At 35.0% G+C, this 17,533-nt stretch overlaps 1 protein-coding gene across 1 annotated transcript in view; it reads left to right on the top strand.

The window, feature by feature from the left end:
- Nucleotides 1-17,533, top strand: part of ATM (ATM serine/threonine kinase) — a gene marked incomplete at its 3' end in the record, with an annotated part of 67,071 nt that overhangs the window by 19,921 nt on the left and 29,617 nt on the right. Inside the window, exons 18-33 of the mRNA XM_080340536.1 lie at nt 1,115-1,314; nt 1,817-1,899; nt 2,005-2,160; nt 2,593-2,668; nt 2,808-2,938; nt 4,264-4,384; nt 5,651-5,827; nt 6,708-6,877; nt 7,166-7,412; nt 7,998-8,116; nt 9,420-9,546; nt 10,733-10,932; nt 11,593-11,767; nt 14,047-14,211; nt 14,487-14,619; nt 16,345-16,440. Of these exons, the coding sequence (XP_080196662.1) occupies nt 1,115-1,314; nt 1,817-1,899; nt 2,005-2,160; nt 2,593-2,668; nt 2,808-2,938; nt 4,264-4,384; nt 5,651-5,827; nt 6,708-6,877; nt 7,166-7,412; nt 7,998-8,116; nt 9,420-9,546; nt 10,733-10,932; nt 11,593-11,767; nt 14,047-14,211; nt 14,487-14,619; nt 16,345-16,440 (2,376 nt within the window). The remainder of the gene's footprint in view (nt 1-1,114; nt 1,315-1,816; nt 1,900-2,004; nt 2,161-2,592; nt 2,669-2,807; nt 2,939-4,263; nt 4,385-5,650; nt 5,828-6,707; nt 6,878-7,165; nt 7,413-7,997; nt 8,117-9,419; nt 9,547-10,732; nt 10,933-11,592; nt 11,768-14,046; nt 14,212-14,486; nt 14,620-16,344; nt 16,441-17,533) is intronic.

The raw sequence follows: 17,533 nt of genomic DNA, 5'->3' as shown, positions 1-17,533 counted from the left end.
TTTTACAGATTGCTCTTTGCTTGGATGAGTGAGATCTAAAATTGTGCTGCTTCGCTAACGGTAGAACCAGGTACTTTATAAACAATAATTCTTTTGTGCTTCATTAGTGTTTTAAATATGTTAATGAAGTGTTCTTGCTCACTTGGAAAAGATAAGTTTACTTTTTATTTTATAAATGGTAAAATGCAAGCAGAGCAGCTAGCTGACTTGTTCAAAGTCAGGCAGAAATAAGAAACTAGAAAACGTGTCTGTAGGAATTCTGTCTCTGTCATTAGACTGTGATTCATTTTCTTAAAAGTAGTCCTATTTAACTTTTGTCCTTTTCCTGATCGCTAATTCTGGAAAAGGTCAGCTTTCTTATATCTCTGGGCCTGCAGAGGGACAGGAGCATGAATCTGTCGGTTTATTCCTGTTAGGAGCTACAAGTGCTGATGTTCTCTTTCAGTTTAGATTCTTTATAAAAATAGTGTGTATCTTAGCTTTTAATCAGGACTATGTCTTCTGTTTCTTATTGAATGAGAAGGAAATCAGTGTGTTATATTAATTCTACAAAGAGCAGCTGGTCTGTTTTCCCCATCGTGTTGAATAAGTGTCTTAGAAGAATGTTCTCCAACCATCCGATAAATAATTCTAATAAATAAAGTCTATGATTACAGAAAGTTACAAGAGTTCTAAATGTGACAGGAAAATTGCATTTGTAATTATTTTGCTTAGGTTATAATTGACGTTTCAATGAGGATATTATCATAGTAGTGATTTTGTCATTATTTCAAATTCAGCTTTGAATCCATGTATCCTAAATTATAGTTAACAACCCAAAAGAGCACAGCTGCAGATGGTTCCACTGAGTTCATTTTAACCTTGATGGAGAAATCAGCCATATGTATGGGCACATAAAAATTAAAGCTTCTGGTTTAGAGAAGGTCTTTGTAGAAGTAGGAAACACTCCAGAAGCTGTTACTGATGCAGAACTGCTCAGTAACAAATAAACTTGAAGACTGATAGTGCTCTATCTGTTCTGAGAACTTAAATAATTTTTGTAAAGACCTGAGATGTTACCCATTTTTTTATTGTCCTTGAAGAAGCATTTCTTACATGAAAGTCTTGTTTTCAGGTCCTTTGAGCCCATTAGCTGAAGAACAGTTGACAAAGCAGGATTTACTTCTCCTTGAAATTCTGAGGTGCTTGTGTATTTGTGTAACTACAGTCCAAATTCAGCCCGTGAGCTTCCGAGCCTCTGATATACGCAGGAAACTGTTGACACTTACTGATGGCAGCATCTTTGATATTACTAAGCCCTTGCATCTGCACATGGTGAGTGTGAGCTTTTTTTACAGCAGACCCACCTCTATATTTGTGCTGGTTTTAAATTGGTAAATTCTTGTCAGTTTCCTGAGAAGACATTCAAATGGTTACTTTAGTGTTTTGAAATGTATGGTGGCTGAGGAATGAGCAGTTTAGAATTTGTAAGCCAGAAAATAAAGAATTGAGGAGTATAAACATCTTACCTTTATCATTTTTTGTTGAATAGCTAGAAATGTTCTCTGTAGTAGATTAGGATTTCTGTTTTAATTTACAAAATAAATAATTTCGACTGCCAATACTGAAAATTTCATGAACCGTGTTTCTGTGTGACAGTCTTTGCGTGAAAAGTTGGTCAGAGTCGAACATGTAAGAGCTGACAATAGGTATCCTTGCTGTGTGATTTCATGTAAGAGTTACTGAAAGTGTTTTATATTTTTTCTTTTTGTCTACATGTTTTCTTAAGTATTATTTTCCATTTTGGTTCCTTTTTTTTTTCTTTTTCATTCCTCAGTACTTGGTCCTTTTGAAGGAGCTCCCTAGTGAAGAACACATCTTGCCTGAAGACGAAGTTCTTATGCTTCTTAGGCCTCTTTCGTAAGATAGGAACTATTCAGCATATATTATAGCTATTTTAATTCAACAGCTAGAGGATTTGGGGGCTGTTTCGTGTTTCAAGATATTTTTTTCTTTCTTTCACAGAGCTGTGTGTTCTTTGTACCGTCGAGATCAAGAAGTTTGTAAAGTAATTCTAAGTAATTTGCTCCCTGTAGCAGTAGGGTTGGCCCAGACCCACGCACATGCTGAAGAGACAGGGGATGCCCAAGGACAATTTTTGACAGTTGTTAGAGCCTTTTGGTAGGTTTTATCTATTTAATGCAGAAGTCCGTTCGGCTTGAAATTTTTAACTCTGCTGTCAGTGTGAAGACTGTAGTGCTGTTTTGTGTCTTGACATTGGTATCCTATGATATCATTTAACTTTCCAGATTTTCTGTGTTGTGTTATATTTGTAGCAAAGAATTATGTCGTCCTTAAGATAATATTAGAAAAATAAATGCTACTCTTGTGTATTAATAATTGTTCTCTGAATTGCATCAGTAATTATAACAAGTGATAACTTCAGCAAACAAAAATGAATATCATTTACAATTGTAGATTACTAATTAAAATTCTCCCAAACATGCCTGTTGAGCACAAATAATGAAGTATGAGCAGCAGAAACTAACCTGTTAGACTTTTTCTCAAAATGGTTGGCAACTTTTTCCTTTATTCAGATCTTCCTTATTTTAGGTATTTAGCTCAAGAAGGGAAATGCACAGCATCAGTGAGAGTGGCCCTTTTAAACTGCATGAAAGCCGTGCTTGAGGTAATCCCAGATTTTCTCATGTTCATTAGCACGTTATGTATATACCTAAGGTGTACTTAAAACCAGTATCCAAAGATCTTTTGCATACATCAGTGTATATTCTTCTGTATTTTAAATAACAACATTCATTTTTCTTCAGGCTGATCCTCATTGCAAGTGGGTGATGCTTAATGTGGGAAGTGAAGATCTGCCCGTGAGTGATGCTTTCCCACATTTTCTCGCAGATAGTCACCATCAAGTTCGCATTCTTGCTGCAAAGTCGATTTCCAGGTGATAATGTAGATCTTTTTTCTGTTTATGAGAATAACACTTAATTTCACTTAACTGGATGTTACTTCTGCTACTGTATAGCTCCTCTTTTCAGTACTTCTGAGGCTTTAATGTTGATGGAATATAAAAGCCTACCAAGTTACTTTGGTTAAGGTGTTCAAACTTTGTCTGCATTTCAAGTATTCTGTGGTGTGAGAGACATAAATACAAAGAGGTATAAATATTATATACATATAAAGCTATATATGATAGCAAATTTTGCACTAAATTTATTATGCAAGACTTGAATAGGAAATAGTGGTTTGTTGTCTAGAAATAGTTGACGTACATTATGTAGCATGAAAACTTTTCAAATAGTCTTGTGTTATGAATAAGCTATATAGTTCTTTCTCTACACATCAGAAAGTGTTTAATTGACCTGGAATAAGAGTAGAGGAGGGGCATTCAAAAGTATGAAACACTTTATGCAGAGGTGTTGATGGCATAAGATGGAGCCCTTCAGCACAAAAGGAGTTGAATCGCAGGCAGTATAGCATAACTCTGCAAAAACTGGAGCAGAACAAAGTGAAGATTGACAGCCCTTTCCAGTTTAAAGACATGGGGACATTAAGTGAAGCTAACAAGTTCAAAATTATAAGAAAATATGGTTTACTTCTTTGTACAACATATCTTGAGTGTTATGCTACTACCTTCAAGTGTCTGGATGTTTACAGGGGTTCAGAAAGCAACAAATTCACGGAAGAGGAAATCATTAAAGGATACTAAATACGATCGCTGCTTCTAACTCATAATCTATCTAGGTCATCTGTGATCAAATGTTATATTCAAAGAACTATTATGCATACAAACCAAATGTGGTGATCTTTCTGAAATATCTGCTAATAATCACTCAGAAATAGCTAGAGTAACATTTGCTTCAATCCACTGTGATGTTCCCATTTTTGTTACAAAGAGTGGGTTGGGCTTTTACCTACCAAAAATAAATGATTTGAGAAACTTTTTTTACATGTACATCTGTTCAATAAATATATTCCCAAAGAACTTTATGACATGAAGTGTTCCATTGTGGTGGACAACTGAAGTTTGGCTTCCGGCACTGGCAAAGATTGGGAAACTTGTGTGTGTTTTCAGGCCATTCTCCACCATTTATCCCCAACAGATATTTGTAGTGTTCTTGATAATGTTTGAGGGAGAAGAAGGAAAGACTGCTGTACAAAAAGTTAAGAAGAAAAGAATAACATTCATAAAATCAGATAAATACACACAATATGCAGTAATTCTTTAGACTAAATGTTATGCTAATAATTATTGTTCTTCTTTTGAAGTTTATTTCAAGATATGAAACAGAGAGATTCTTCTGGAATGTCAAAACCCCTTCCCTCAAAGCTCCAGCAGAAGGCTTTTGAGAACGCCTATCTCAGAGTTCAGGAAGGAATGAGAAATCTGGTACCAACATCTAGTAATTAATTTTGTCTAGATTTCATTTTATGAATAAGATGATTTATTTAAATGATCACATTTAATTTCCTAGAATATTAATTCTTCTGGACTTCTGTTAATCTGAGGTGGTCAAACAAGGTTGTGTTCAGGAAATTCCTTACATATCCAGTCAGTCACTTTTTCACCCACATTAGAAGTTTGTAAAACTTTTCACTGGATGTTCCAGATTGGTTTTCTGTATCATACTATTTGTTGTTGCGGGTTTCAGTACTGTAACACTTAAGAATCAAAGAAAAATGGAGCCTCAGTAATCCAGACAACATATAAATAGTGAATAAGAGGCAATGTAAATTCAAGTTATGTGTTTACGTAGTGTAAAAACAGATCTGTGAGATTCAGTAAGATCATGTTTCCAGTCGTATTAGAGCAGTGCTTTTCAAAAAACCAAAATTTGCTTTACAAATTCAACTGTTCAGAAGAAACTTCAAGTGAAGAAAAAGTTTTCCTTGCAATGGTTTATATTACTGTGGAATTTCTTTATTCATTTTTCTATTAGTATCTTTCACTTTTCCTCCTTCCTTACTACCATGCTAAGTCATCTTCATCATCTACATTTCCTGTTTTTTTCTGTGATGCTATCATCTATCTGCAAGTCACTTCTGCTGCATTTTCTCTGTTCCCCTTGCCTGCTGTGTCATAGCCTCACTGCAGAGGCTTCATCTCTGTCATCTTATTTCCTCTCTCTGTACTTTCAGCTCCAGCTCTTAGTCATCTCATTTCTTTGTTGCCTTCTCTCGCTGTTCTGTCACCTCAGCTTGCTGTTGTCTATTAGCTTCTGCCCTTCCACTGGGGTTTCTTGTATAACTTTTATTCAGTATTCACCACTTGTCAACAACGTGCCTTAATAGAGGAACAACTACATTTGAATCACAAGGCAGTTCTTTCCTGTATGCATCAGGGAAGAGCAAAACGGAGATTTGTCTTCTCAGTGCCTCCATAATTTCTCTGTTAAGTGCACTGCCTTTGTTTAAACTGCTCATATTTCAACATGAACTGGAGTGTGTGAGCTACTGGCATGTGGGGGCTAGGAACTTCTGGTTGAGGAGTGGAGCAGGCAGCTGGGGGAAGAAATTGTTAAGCAACTGAAGCAAGATTTCCAGCAGTATTTATGTCAGTGCGCTCAATTTTAAATTATTTATACTAATTTATTAATGAGGAGATTGCTTCAACAGGCTATTTGTACAAAAAGTTCTGCATTATTTCTTATTGAAGGTCAGGGGTGATGCAAGTCCTGAAGATCTTTTGGACAAACAGTGTAATGGAAAAGCGGTTTTGCTGATGCTCGTAGCCATGATTTTGTGCTGCAGTCCAGTCTGTGAAAAGCAAGCTTTGTTTGCTGTGTGCCAGTCTGTGAAAGAGAATGAATTAGAAACTCACCTTGTGAAAAAGGCAAGTATAAAATTCCATTTTATATTTAGGCTGTGAATTAAGTTTAGTTTAAAACTGGAACAGGACAAAATGCTTTTGTCAGTTTTGAAAGTTATTAAATTTTATAAAAGTGTGACTAATGTGGGGCATAAATACCTGAATGTGTAATTATATTTAATGATCTACATAGAAATAATGACATCATAAAAGGCAATTTTAATGGCAAATATTGTCTATTAAAAGCACAGATCTCAAATAAAAAAATACAAAAACTATGCATTTATTATTTATATAAATACATTTATTATTTATATGCAAGTATATTATTAATATAAAAGTGTGTTATTAGTATAAAAGTATATTACTTATATAAAAGTATACATTGAAGATTGCAGATCTCATTTAAAAAATCTTTGTACACAGTGGAAGTAAAGCGAGTTTCCTAATGTGGAAAACATGTAAAATAAATGCTAAGTATTGGAAGATGGTATGTGTCTTGTGGACTTGAATTGTGAAGTTCACAAGGGCATAGTGAAATAATTACTGTTTCTAATGCAGCCTTTCATGCGAGTCATTTTTTTAGTGTGTTTGTTCTGTCCTTTTTATCCTGTCTTTGTGTTTGTTGCCTCTTATTTTTACACACAGTCTATACCTCACAAAATGTGTGCTGGCTGTCATTTATTTGCCTGCCACCTCATATGGGGTAGTTGTAGTTCCTTGATTGCACTCTTGAGATACGGCAGTACAAATCATTTTTAAAATTGTTTATGCTAAATAAGAGCTGAGTCATACAAATATTCATTAAGAGGCTGAGCAGTGGGACATGGAGGTGTAGGTCTGTCAGTTTGCCATAGTATCATGTACTCTGCATGCTATTTCTGCACTCTTGCTTCATGCACAGGTTTTGAAAAAAATATCCGACATTTTTGGCTATAAAAGTGTAGAAGACTTCATGACATCACATTTAGACTATTTGGTGATGGAGTGGCTGAAAATAAATGACAGTGGATATAGCCTGTCTGCTTTTCCTTATGTTCTTCTGAACTATACTAGCCTTGAGGAATTCTATAGGTAAGTTTGTTATATGAAAGCAGTTTATTTAGAGTTATTTACAATTATGACACAGGGTTTCAAATTTCTAAGTGCATCAGGATTTTGTTGTGAAATAACATTGAGAGCTTTTAAAATTTATTCCAAGTATTTTGTGCATTATATTTATGCTGGTAAGATTTGTACAGCAGTAGCTAAACAATAATTACAAGCTTATACAGTAGAGGAATGATATTTGCTATATTATGCTTGAGATTTTTTAAAAAATGCAATTCAATGATGTTCTGCAAATGTATCTACTACATCTAGGTCTTGTTACAAAGTTTTGGTTCCACACCTGGTGATTAGGAGTCAATTTGAAGACATAAAATCACTTGCCGACCAAATTGAAAAAGACTGGAGGCAGGTTCTAGCAGACTGTTTTCCAAGGATACTTGTGTATATCCTCCCGTATTTTGCCTGTGAAAGCCTTGAGAAGAGTGAAGTAGCAGAGCAGAGAGATACAGCTTCTAAAGTCTACGACATGCTTCAGGATGAAAACTGCTTAGGAAAACAGGTATTTCTTTTAAATGTGTAGATTGAGTTCTGTGGCATTGAAAAGACCTGAAAGCAGCTTCTGTAAAAATGGAAATAGTTCAAGATTATAGATACAAAATTGTTATAATTTTTATAAAGCCGAACTAGCCATATTTTTATCCCAAGGTTTTCAAGTAGCTATTCAATAGAAACTTTCAGGCAGACAGTTGACTTGAAATATTACTTTTTTGAGAATGTAATTAAAAAAAAAAATACCATTAATTGTAAACCCCTGAATTTCCCTGCCATATATGTGTTTAAGTAAGTCATGTTTTCCTCTTAAAATATTTTGTTAATGCTTTATGAGGAGCCATTGTCCCCAGAGGCAGAGTCTGTATTCAGAACTGGTAGGAAAATTAAAGTTGAAGGTTTCTCCAGATACTGTAGGAAAGTAAATTGTTTTACCTGTGACTGCCATAGATAGTCTTAACCAGGCTTAATTTCTGAATGAATTTTATGTCATAGTTAATTGAACAAATAGTGAATCCAGACAGAAAAAAATGAGTTTTCTCAGAAGGAAAAGAAATGTGAAATTACTTTAGCTAAACTATTTTTCTTCTTCTAGCAAATTGACAATTTATCTCATAATAACTTACCAGAGATTGTGGTTGAACTGTTGATGACCTTACATGAACCACCTGATACCACGGTAGGCGAAGGAGCTCCTCTAAGTAAATACGTAAGGTACATGTTCGTAGATTTTTGAAATGCTGACTGTATTTGTATAACATTGTACATTAAAATGTGCTCTTCAAGCATAAGAAGAGGTAGCCTTGAAGCTGAGAATTAAAGGTTTTTATTGTAATTAGTAATGATGTACCATAGATGTGCTTCCTCACACAGTTATTCCCCAGTCTCACTAAGGAGAACCTCAGGAATACTCAGTTAATGGAAAGAATGAATGGTGGGCAGGACGATGCCATTGTGAGTTGGTAAGCTGGACTATGGCATTGCCACGTTAAATTAGCTCAAATTTGGATGGACTGCCCTTTCTGTAAAATTGATCAGGTTTTAATGTCTAAATTAAAGCAATTCTTTTAAAGGTCTTTAAATAATAAGAAGTCTTTGAAAAGTGACCTGTTTTTAACAGTTCTTCTAGTAGCAGTGCTTGCCTTTGGTAAGGAGATTGCTTAAACAATGCAAAATAAACAAATTCCTAATAATAATAGATATTCTAGTGCCAAAATTATCTTCATTTTTATGAGCTTTTCAGTCTTTATTGTCCTAAAAATATCACTATTTGCATAATTATGCCTGGAAATAGTTTTCCAGATTTTTGTGTTTAGGTACAAACTATTTGGAAAAGCATTACGCTTTCTGAAGTTATTGAAGAAGATATTTTTATTTTAGAAACATAAACCTGAAAGAGACTAAAGCATTTCTGGGAAAATCTGCCAGAAGTTAAAAGCCTGAGGATTTCACAACTTTATAAAATAAATTTGTTTCAGTGAGTTTATTAACAGACCGTGTTGTCCACTAGTAACCAAAGTTTTTCTTTCTAAAAAGGAAAAGGCAAGAATAAGAGTGATGAAACTTAGATGTTGCTGGTTTCTTACTATCATGATACATTTCTTTTATTCCTGAGGTTCATGAAAACCTGACTGCCCTATTTTTGTAATGTAGTCATGATTATTACTTTTTTCTCACCCAAATTGTTCCCGTAATTACAAAATACAGAAGCTTTATCCATGACTTGCAATTAGATTTTCCGACAAAGTACCTTAGATTGCACGAACATATGGGTTTTTAGCAACATGATCTTTCAAAAAATAGTAAAATAATGTCGAGAAAGTCCAACTTAGCTGCTATAGAGGGACAACAGACAGCTGAAAATAAGGTGTGTGTCACTGATGGATGCTTTTGGTCCTTCTGACTGAAAGCAGAAAAGATTTCCTAGGACTCACATGTTTATTCAATTAGACTTATTTTATTTAATACATGCGTTTTGATTTTGAGAAGAAAAAACATCTCATTTTCATTCATTTAGGGAACTGGATCCTGCTCCTAATCCACCTCATTTTTCATCTTATGTGATTCAGACAACCTTGGATTATATTAACAAATGTCATAAAAGCAAATTAACAAGTCTTGTAGCAGTTCTTTCTAAGAGCCCGGTAAGTATGTAATAATGATTTTATTTTTCTGTAGAATATAAAATTTCTTTTACAGATATGTTTTTGTTTAGTTAGACATTTTTGTCATATATATATGAGGAAAAAATACAACCTTAGAAACTTTCCTGTTCTTTTCTTTTCCTTTTACAATGGAAGAAGACCTAAGTTCAGAAACACAGGAACCTTATAGAACTTAAATGCCTGAACTGTTATATGCATTACATAATACATAAATAATCATGCATAAATAGAGAAGGTTATTTTCAAGTTGTGGAAATCTGTGTGTACCAGACACAATTTAGATCCAATTTATTTATTTGGCATATGTCTGAAGAAACATTCCAAAATAATTACATTTAGACAATTTTATCTAAATACTATCTACAATTAAGATATTAAAGTTTGCTTCCCTTACTGACCATATGAAATTTTATAGTCTGTGATATTCTTAGACATTTGTTTTTCGGTTGTTAAAGGCAAATACAAAGGCATAAAAATTATGCATCCCTTGCAATAAATCATAAACGTATTACTGTCTTGTGACATTATGCCTTAGAAACATATCTTTTCAAAGTTTATGCTATTTTATTGCATATATTGTCAACAACTTACTTTGCCTATCCATAAACAGTCTAAAATTAAGAAAAAGACCTCCTTCTGGACCATGTTTGTTTAAATCTTTTGAATGGAAAAGTTAATATTGCCAGCCAGTGGAATAAAAAACCTGCCTAGGTACTTTTTTTAAAGTATACAGTTTTAACATTTGCAATCTGAATTTATATGTTCTATGAAATAATGCATTTTGTACGTACAAATATTATTTTTTAAATAATACACATTGAAACACTACCCATTGTTTTAAAGCATTTTATTTGATGTTTCTCCTGTTGTTGAAAGCTGCCGTAACTGCTTGGCTTCTGGAAAAATATGCATAACCTTTCTCAGGTGGGGAAAACAAAAAAGAGAAAATGAGGAGGAGGTATGGAGCTTGTCACCCTGCTTGGAGAATTGATATCTATGTAGGTCTTTTGTTTGTTTAAAGCAGTTAAAATAATAAAGCCTTTTTGTCCATGTCCTTCAAAACAAAACAAACAAATCTCTATCACTTACATTTTTTTCTTGATATAAAGTGTATCTGTATTGGCATTATAAATTATTTTTTTACTCTTAATTTGTTCATTTTTAGGATTCATTCCAGAAAATCCTTCTAGCCCTTTGTAAGCACGCATCTGATACAAACAATATTTACAAGAAACACAGAGTTCTTGTGATTTATCACTTGTTTGTTAGTCTGTTACTTAAAGAGATAAAAGATGGTTTAGGAGGAGCATGGGCTTTTGTCCTCCGAGATGTGATTTACACCCTGATTCACCACATCAATAGCAGGTAAATACAGTAATTATATCTTGTCCTTCTGGTCTATGCTCCCTTGTTCTTGTAACATTGGATTTCACTACTTCTAATAGATGTTAATTCACTTGTAGAAATAATTCAGATTTGCTGATAAAAAAATTGCCTCTTTGATAATTTTGGAATTCAAATTTATAATTCTTACTAAAATGTTTTTTAAAAAACCAACAACCTGATGGTTATGGGAGACACAGGAGGGTTCAGAGGGCATTATTTTCCACTTTGTTCTGTTTCTGTCAATGTTGTTCTGGCAAATATTAATCTGAAAGCCTTCTAGGGTTGCGGGGGGGGATTGTTGTTTTATTTGTTGGGGTTTGTTTTTGGATTTTTGTTGTTTGTTTGTGTATATGTGTTTTCTTTGTCTGTTTGTTTTGCCTTTTGGAATATATTTTTAAGTTTTTTACTCCATTTTTTAAAGTGATCAGTCAAATTCTGTGTGTTTTATTTCTCCCATGTCTCCTGAGCTAAATCCTTAGAGCTGTTTGAGTAAATAAACTTTAAAGTTTAGAATTGGTTCCCATCTGTAAAATTTATTTATATTTCCCTTTTTCCCCTATTCTTCCCTGTTGTAGGTTGATACTTGAGATAATGACAATTTGTAGTTCTTTAATTTCACTTTATTGTTTCTTGTGACAGACCTGTTATTATCAGAGATGTATCCATGTGCAGCTTTTCAGTCTGTTGTGATCTCCTTCATGATGTTTGCCACACAGCGGTTACGTGTTGCAATGATGCTCTAGAGAGCCACCTTCGTGTTATTGTGGGAACCCTGATACCTCTTGCCATGGACCAACCAGAGATTCAGGAACAGGTAGTTTCGAGTTGCTGCTTATTCCTTATCTGTTGACTTTTTACTTCATGTTCACTGTCCTTAAAGCTCATGTTCATTTTTAATTCCCTTTTTCTATGCTTTGTAGATTTCGATTTAAAAAATATTTGGAGTGTAACACTATACCTTTAATTTTTCAAATTAAAAGGTGTCGTTACATTTGGTACCTTTTTTTTTAACAAATACTGTGTCCTATATTTAATTCCTACAGCTTTGAACGGTGATTGAGATGTCTGTATCATCATTGCTGAGATTACTGTATCACTTGCTTTCTAATTCTGAGGTTTAAAACCATCAGGATAGGTTTCAGAAAATTGTTACCCTAGTTGAGCAGAGACAGCAAATCAGTGATACCACTAAGGATAAGAGAGATAGGACACAGGCAGTGCTGAACTCCCGCTGATGGCAAACTGATCAGTATAGGGACATCAAGTAGCCAAGCAGTTGCCTACCAAAGATGGATGATTGCACAGGAAATACAATGAAGACCTTTGGAAGGGAAGGGTGTCTACACGACAAAGAGGAAATATGTGCAAAGAACAGATTTCAGTAGTTCACTTATTTATTTAACAAATTATCATTAAAAATAAATGTAGCACTTAGACCTTGAAAGGGAAATGAAGCAGGTTCTGTTGTGTGACAAGCCTTGTTTTCCATCTGGTGATGATTTGTATGTGCATTCTGCTGGGGCTGGAAATGTACTTAAAATCACACAGAATCACAGAATGGTTGGGGTTGGAAGGGACCTCTGGAGATCATCTAGTCCAACCCACCTGCTGAAGCAGGTTCACCAGAGCAGATCACACAGGAATGTGTCCAGGTGGGTTTGAATGTCTCCAGAGAAGGAGACTCCACAACCTCTCTGGGCAGTCTGTTCCAGTGCTCTAATACCCTCAAGGTAAAGACGTTTCTCCTCACATTCAGGTGGAACCTCCTGTGCTTCAGTCGGCGCCTGTCACCCCTCTTCTTATCATTGGGCACCACTGAAAGGAGTCTGGTCCATCCTCTTGACATCCACCCTTGAGATATTTATAAACATTGATGAGATCCCCTCTCAACCTTCTCTTATCCAGGCTGAACAGACCCAGCTCTCTCAGCCTTTCCTCATAAGAAAGGTGCTCTAGGTTCCTGATCATCTTTCTAGCCCTTCATAGATTCAGAGACTTATAATCAGTAGCTGAAGGTGAGAAGAGGGGGCCTGTTGCCTCATGGTTGCCTTCTGGCTTAGTCTGATCCCATGGTCCCATATGCACCTTTGTGGTTGCAGTGTAGCTTTACATTGTCCTCCTCCTTCTACTTCCAGTTCAGCTGGAGTGCTGTGCTGCTCCAGCTGAAAATAACCTGGCAATCTTTTTCCCAGCTTAATGATCAGATTTATCATATGTCTGTGCAAACAGTTGTACATGCACAACTGCAAAGGCAACATGCCGGGGCACCCCTGGACAGATGTTTCTCTGAATTGGAAGTGATAGCAAATATAAAACCTTCTCACCTCACACTCCTGCAGGGAAGTCCTTCCCCTAGTGATCGCTTTTTAGTTTCTTCTCGTTGTTTTTCTTCTAGTATCGAGTGGAGGCTAGTTAATCATCTTCAGTTAAATACAGGTTTCCAAATAAGAGCCTCATTGTCTAGATTGTAGAGAGTCCAGTTCTGGATTGAATATCCAATTGCATTAATTAGTAAGTAAAGCATACAAGCAGCGTTTTTGCAAAGAAAATATGGTGCCCTTTTGGCCAGTTTTTATTCAACTTGTAGATCTGTTGTAGAATGAATTCTACCAGAGTTCAGTGATTCAGGCAGTAAATTATGATATTCAGGCATTTGTCAGGATTTCAAATTACCGGCACTTCAGTTAGTAAGAATAATAAAGTCCTAATTACATCAGAAGGTCTACTTGGGTGCAGTTCATTGCTAAATCATTGCCAATAGTGTAATGATTGTATTGCTCAGTATTTGAAATCAGCTTTATGAAAAGACGGGATAAAACTTCAGGCTGTGGAAATAAAAGCTTTGATGTCTATTTGTCAGGGTAAGTAGCAAAAACACCTCACCGTTTTAGAATACATTTGTGATTTCCCAAGTCTTTAAGCATTTTATTATTTTTAACAGTGTAACTTTTTAACAGTGTGTAACTATTTTTTTAATAGAGTTCTCAGTTTAGTGGAACTTGGAGAAGTATAAACTTTATAATGTGAATAAGAAATATGGCTCAAAAATGTTTCTCTATCTTTTTTTGGTTTTCATTTACTTTTCCTGTTCAGGTCCTAGGCTTGTTGAAGTACCTGGTGATAGATAATAAGGATAATGAAAATCTGTACCAAGCAATCAAATGCTTAGATCCTTTTCCTGAATATCCTGCTTTTAAAGAGTTGCGAGCAACTCAACAGAAAATAAAATACAGTAAAGGACCATATTCTCTTTTGGAGGTAATTACATTTAAAAATATCTCATGACATAGTGTGTTTTGTCATGCAAACTTTCAAAAGACAAACAACTCTCTGACTATAGGTACAGTTGAGAAATATGTAAATGAGACATGTGGATTCCTTTTATTGCCAGTTTCAGACTCTGAGATATTTGTAGGTCTCCATTCTTATTTGCATCTATTAATATCCACATTATGGACTGGTGAGAGCCACTTCTTAACTTCAGCCTTTATTTGTATGCTGTAAGGTGCTTAATACAAAATGTTGTTTTCCAGGAGATTGATCACTTTCTGTCAGTTGGTGTTTGTGATTCACTACCCTTAACGCGACTTGAAGGACTGTATGATTTACGCAAACAGTTAGAACAATATAAAGATCAGATGAAGGAGCTCCTGAAAAATTTCCAGGGTACTGACATTTGATTATGTATTTTATTTCTTCTGTATCTGGTTTTAAGTGTGTGGAGATGTAACCCTATTCTAATTTGACATTGAATGTTTTATTTTGTGTCTTGGTTTTTATATGTTTAACAGTGTAACCTTATTATAATTTCACATGCAGAGTAGAATGCCATTTATTATTCATGTAAAATCTGAAGTAGTATCTTTAGCAGAGTGTATCACAAACATTATGTGAGGTGTTATATGACAGAGAGGATAAAATGCCCTTCTAGCTCTTGGTGTGGGGCACTTGTGATGGTGAATGACCAGGATAATGTATAATATGAGTATATTGCTTTATGGCTGCTTAATTAGTTTTCTTGTGTGAATCTCCCTACTTTTTTAAATGTAAGGAAGCTAGATTTTATTAAAGGCATAGTATGTTAGAAAGTAAAGCTTACGGAAGTTTTAAGATTGTGAGATTTAGTTTAGTTTAACCTTGCCACATCCCAGCATTCTGTTTCAGCCCTCAGGCCCAGTTCCTTCCTATTTTTGTTTTCAGATGCTCAGACCAGACGATTCCACTTTTGTCCTCTGCATCTCATCTTCATCAGCTTGTGTGCGTGACAGGGAGATAGAAAGAGCTGATGTAATGAATTGTAAATAAGTAAAATTTGGGGAAGAATAGTCATCTGTCACAAGGCCATGGTGTGGCTGAATTATGTCCCCACATCTTTAATATAATTTACAATTTTATTCTTGAAATACTGCTTGAAAAGAGATTTAGTAAAAGGGTAGCAAGCTTGTGTGGAACAGCTTCCATCAGAGGAGAGCCTTGTGAGCTTGGAAAAGAGATGGAATAGGAATACAGAGAGGTATATGAACCAGTGAATGGTATGATGAAGCTGAGTGGAGAGCAGTTCTCTCTTCTATCACAGTACAAGAACAAATTAAATTATCTACAGCAGTTATACAAAAGAAGCCATACATTGTTTCCTAACAAAATATATACAGTGTGGAACTCACTGCCACTTATTGCAGAGATCAGAAGCATCATGGAAGTTAAAAGGAGTTAGATGTATATAACTGAGATTATTAGGTACAAAGATCTGCTCAGAAATGCCCAATCTGCTGGCTGGCAAAACCTGAGAAAAAATACTCTTGCTCTATTGGAGGGAGACTTAGCAGGGTTGATGCGCCTGTTGCCTTGATTTTGCCTTATGCTAAAATTATGTAAGGAAATATCCATCTCGAGAGTTTAGGATTTGGCAAAGTTAATTAGACAACTGAAAGCTAGTCAAATTCTGTGAAATTCCTTGCAGAAAACCTTATTGGGGGATATTCCTTGGATTCATATTTAGAACAGAATTATAATATTAGCTTAAGTGCTCTCAGTGGAGTCACATAGTATGACTTCACTCTTTCAAACAGTATTCTTGCACTGACTTATGCTAATATTTCTTATATTTAGTTTTCATTTCTACATCAAAGCACTGAAAATAATAGCATTTTTATATTCTAGTTTTGGGGATTCTTTAACACAGTGAAATATGTAGAAAGTTTTTCAAGACATGATGAACAAGAAACATGAGTAATTTTTTCATGTGCTATTTAACACCAGCTTGCTTGAACATTAATAATACATTTTGATACTTGTAGATAAACAATACTAAAGTAGCGTTTTCTTCTAACAAGTTCACATTACAAATATGCAATTACTTTGGGCGGCTTTATTTTTCTTTCTGATCAATAGAAAAGCCAGAAGATTCCGTAGTAGTGAAGCTGGTGGTGAGTTTGCTGCAGCTCTCCAAGGCGGCTGTTAACCATCCCGGTGGGACAGCGGTGCTCGGTGAGTTACTGAGTCCCACAACCATCCTCATTGCAAACGCCAGGTTGAAGCTGTGGCCATTCTCAATGTTCTTCCCACTGCTGTTTTGCATTTTCGGCCAGAGGTGGCCATCAGGAGTGTTAAAATGGGTGTTATGTCTTCTTTTCAGTCACTGTATTTTACAGCTTTGACTAATAATTTGACTAATATTTGTCATCAGTTTAGACTCTGTTCTCTTCTATACTCAGTAAAGAGTCGTCTGTTGTAATATGGGTCACTTTATTAGGTTCAAAAACAGTAAGAAAAATATAAGAGAACTTAACTGAAATTTGAAGGACATGTCTTGATTGAAATTAAAATAGTTGTTCTCCATTGTAATGCGTCTCCTGTATTATTAAAATTATTCTCACTGTTTACGTTGAGCACCTAATTAATGTTCAATCCACAGCTAAGAACAAAATCCCCTCTTCTCCAAGTGGGGAGTACTTCTCTGTAGAAGATGTTTACTGAAATTAGATATCTAAACTGGACAGAAACACAAGTAATGAGAACATTTGCCTTAATATACTTTTGTCTAAAGGACTAATAACTTATAAATGCTGAGCAACTGAAGCTCACATTGGCTTCAGTATGATACATTCTCCAGGATCTCTGCAAGCTGTGAGTCTCAGCCTCTGCTGCATTTTGTTTCCTTACATGATTTATTTAGTTCAAAACACAATCTGCATATCTTCAGCCTGTTCTTTCTTTGCTCTGGTGATTAAAACAAAACAATGTTGTACACAACAGAAACGTTTTCAAGATACATACTCAGTATGAAGGAAAGAGCAGGGAAGTAGATTTTGATGTCCTTCTGATGGACATGAACATCCCTTTTTTTCCGAACTATTTTCAAGATCAATTTTGGTTTTTTTCTTCTATGTAGTCATGTGTCCTTATAAAATATTTTGTCTGAAAGCAAATTAGGAACACATTGATACATGCTTTTACATAAAATGTAGGTTAATGAGTTTACAGGCTAATTTAAACTGCAAAATCCAAAGCCATAGGCACACCTAGAAAATTGGCTTAGAAAGCATAACTGTATCTATGAGTCTTAGGTTGCAAAATGTGT

Source organism: Nesoenas mayeri (assembly GCF_963082525.1).
Source record: "Nesoenas mayeri genome assembly, chromosome: 1".
NCBI lineage: Eukaryota > Metazoa > Chordata > Aves > Columbiformes > Columbidae > Nesoenas > Nesoenas mayeri.
The sequence above is the reverse complement of the archived record's forward strand: the minus strand, read 5'-3'. Positions and strand labels throughout refer to the sequence as shown.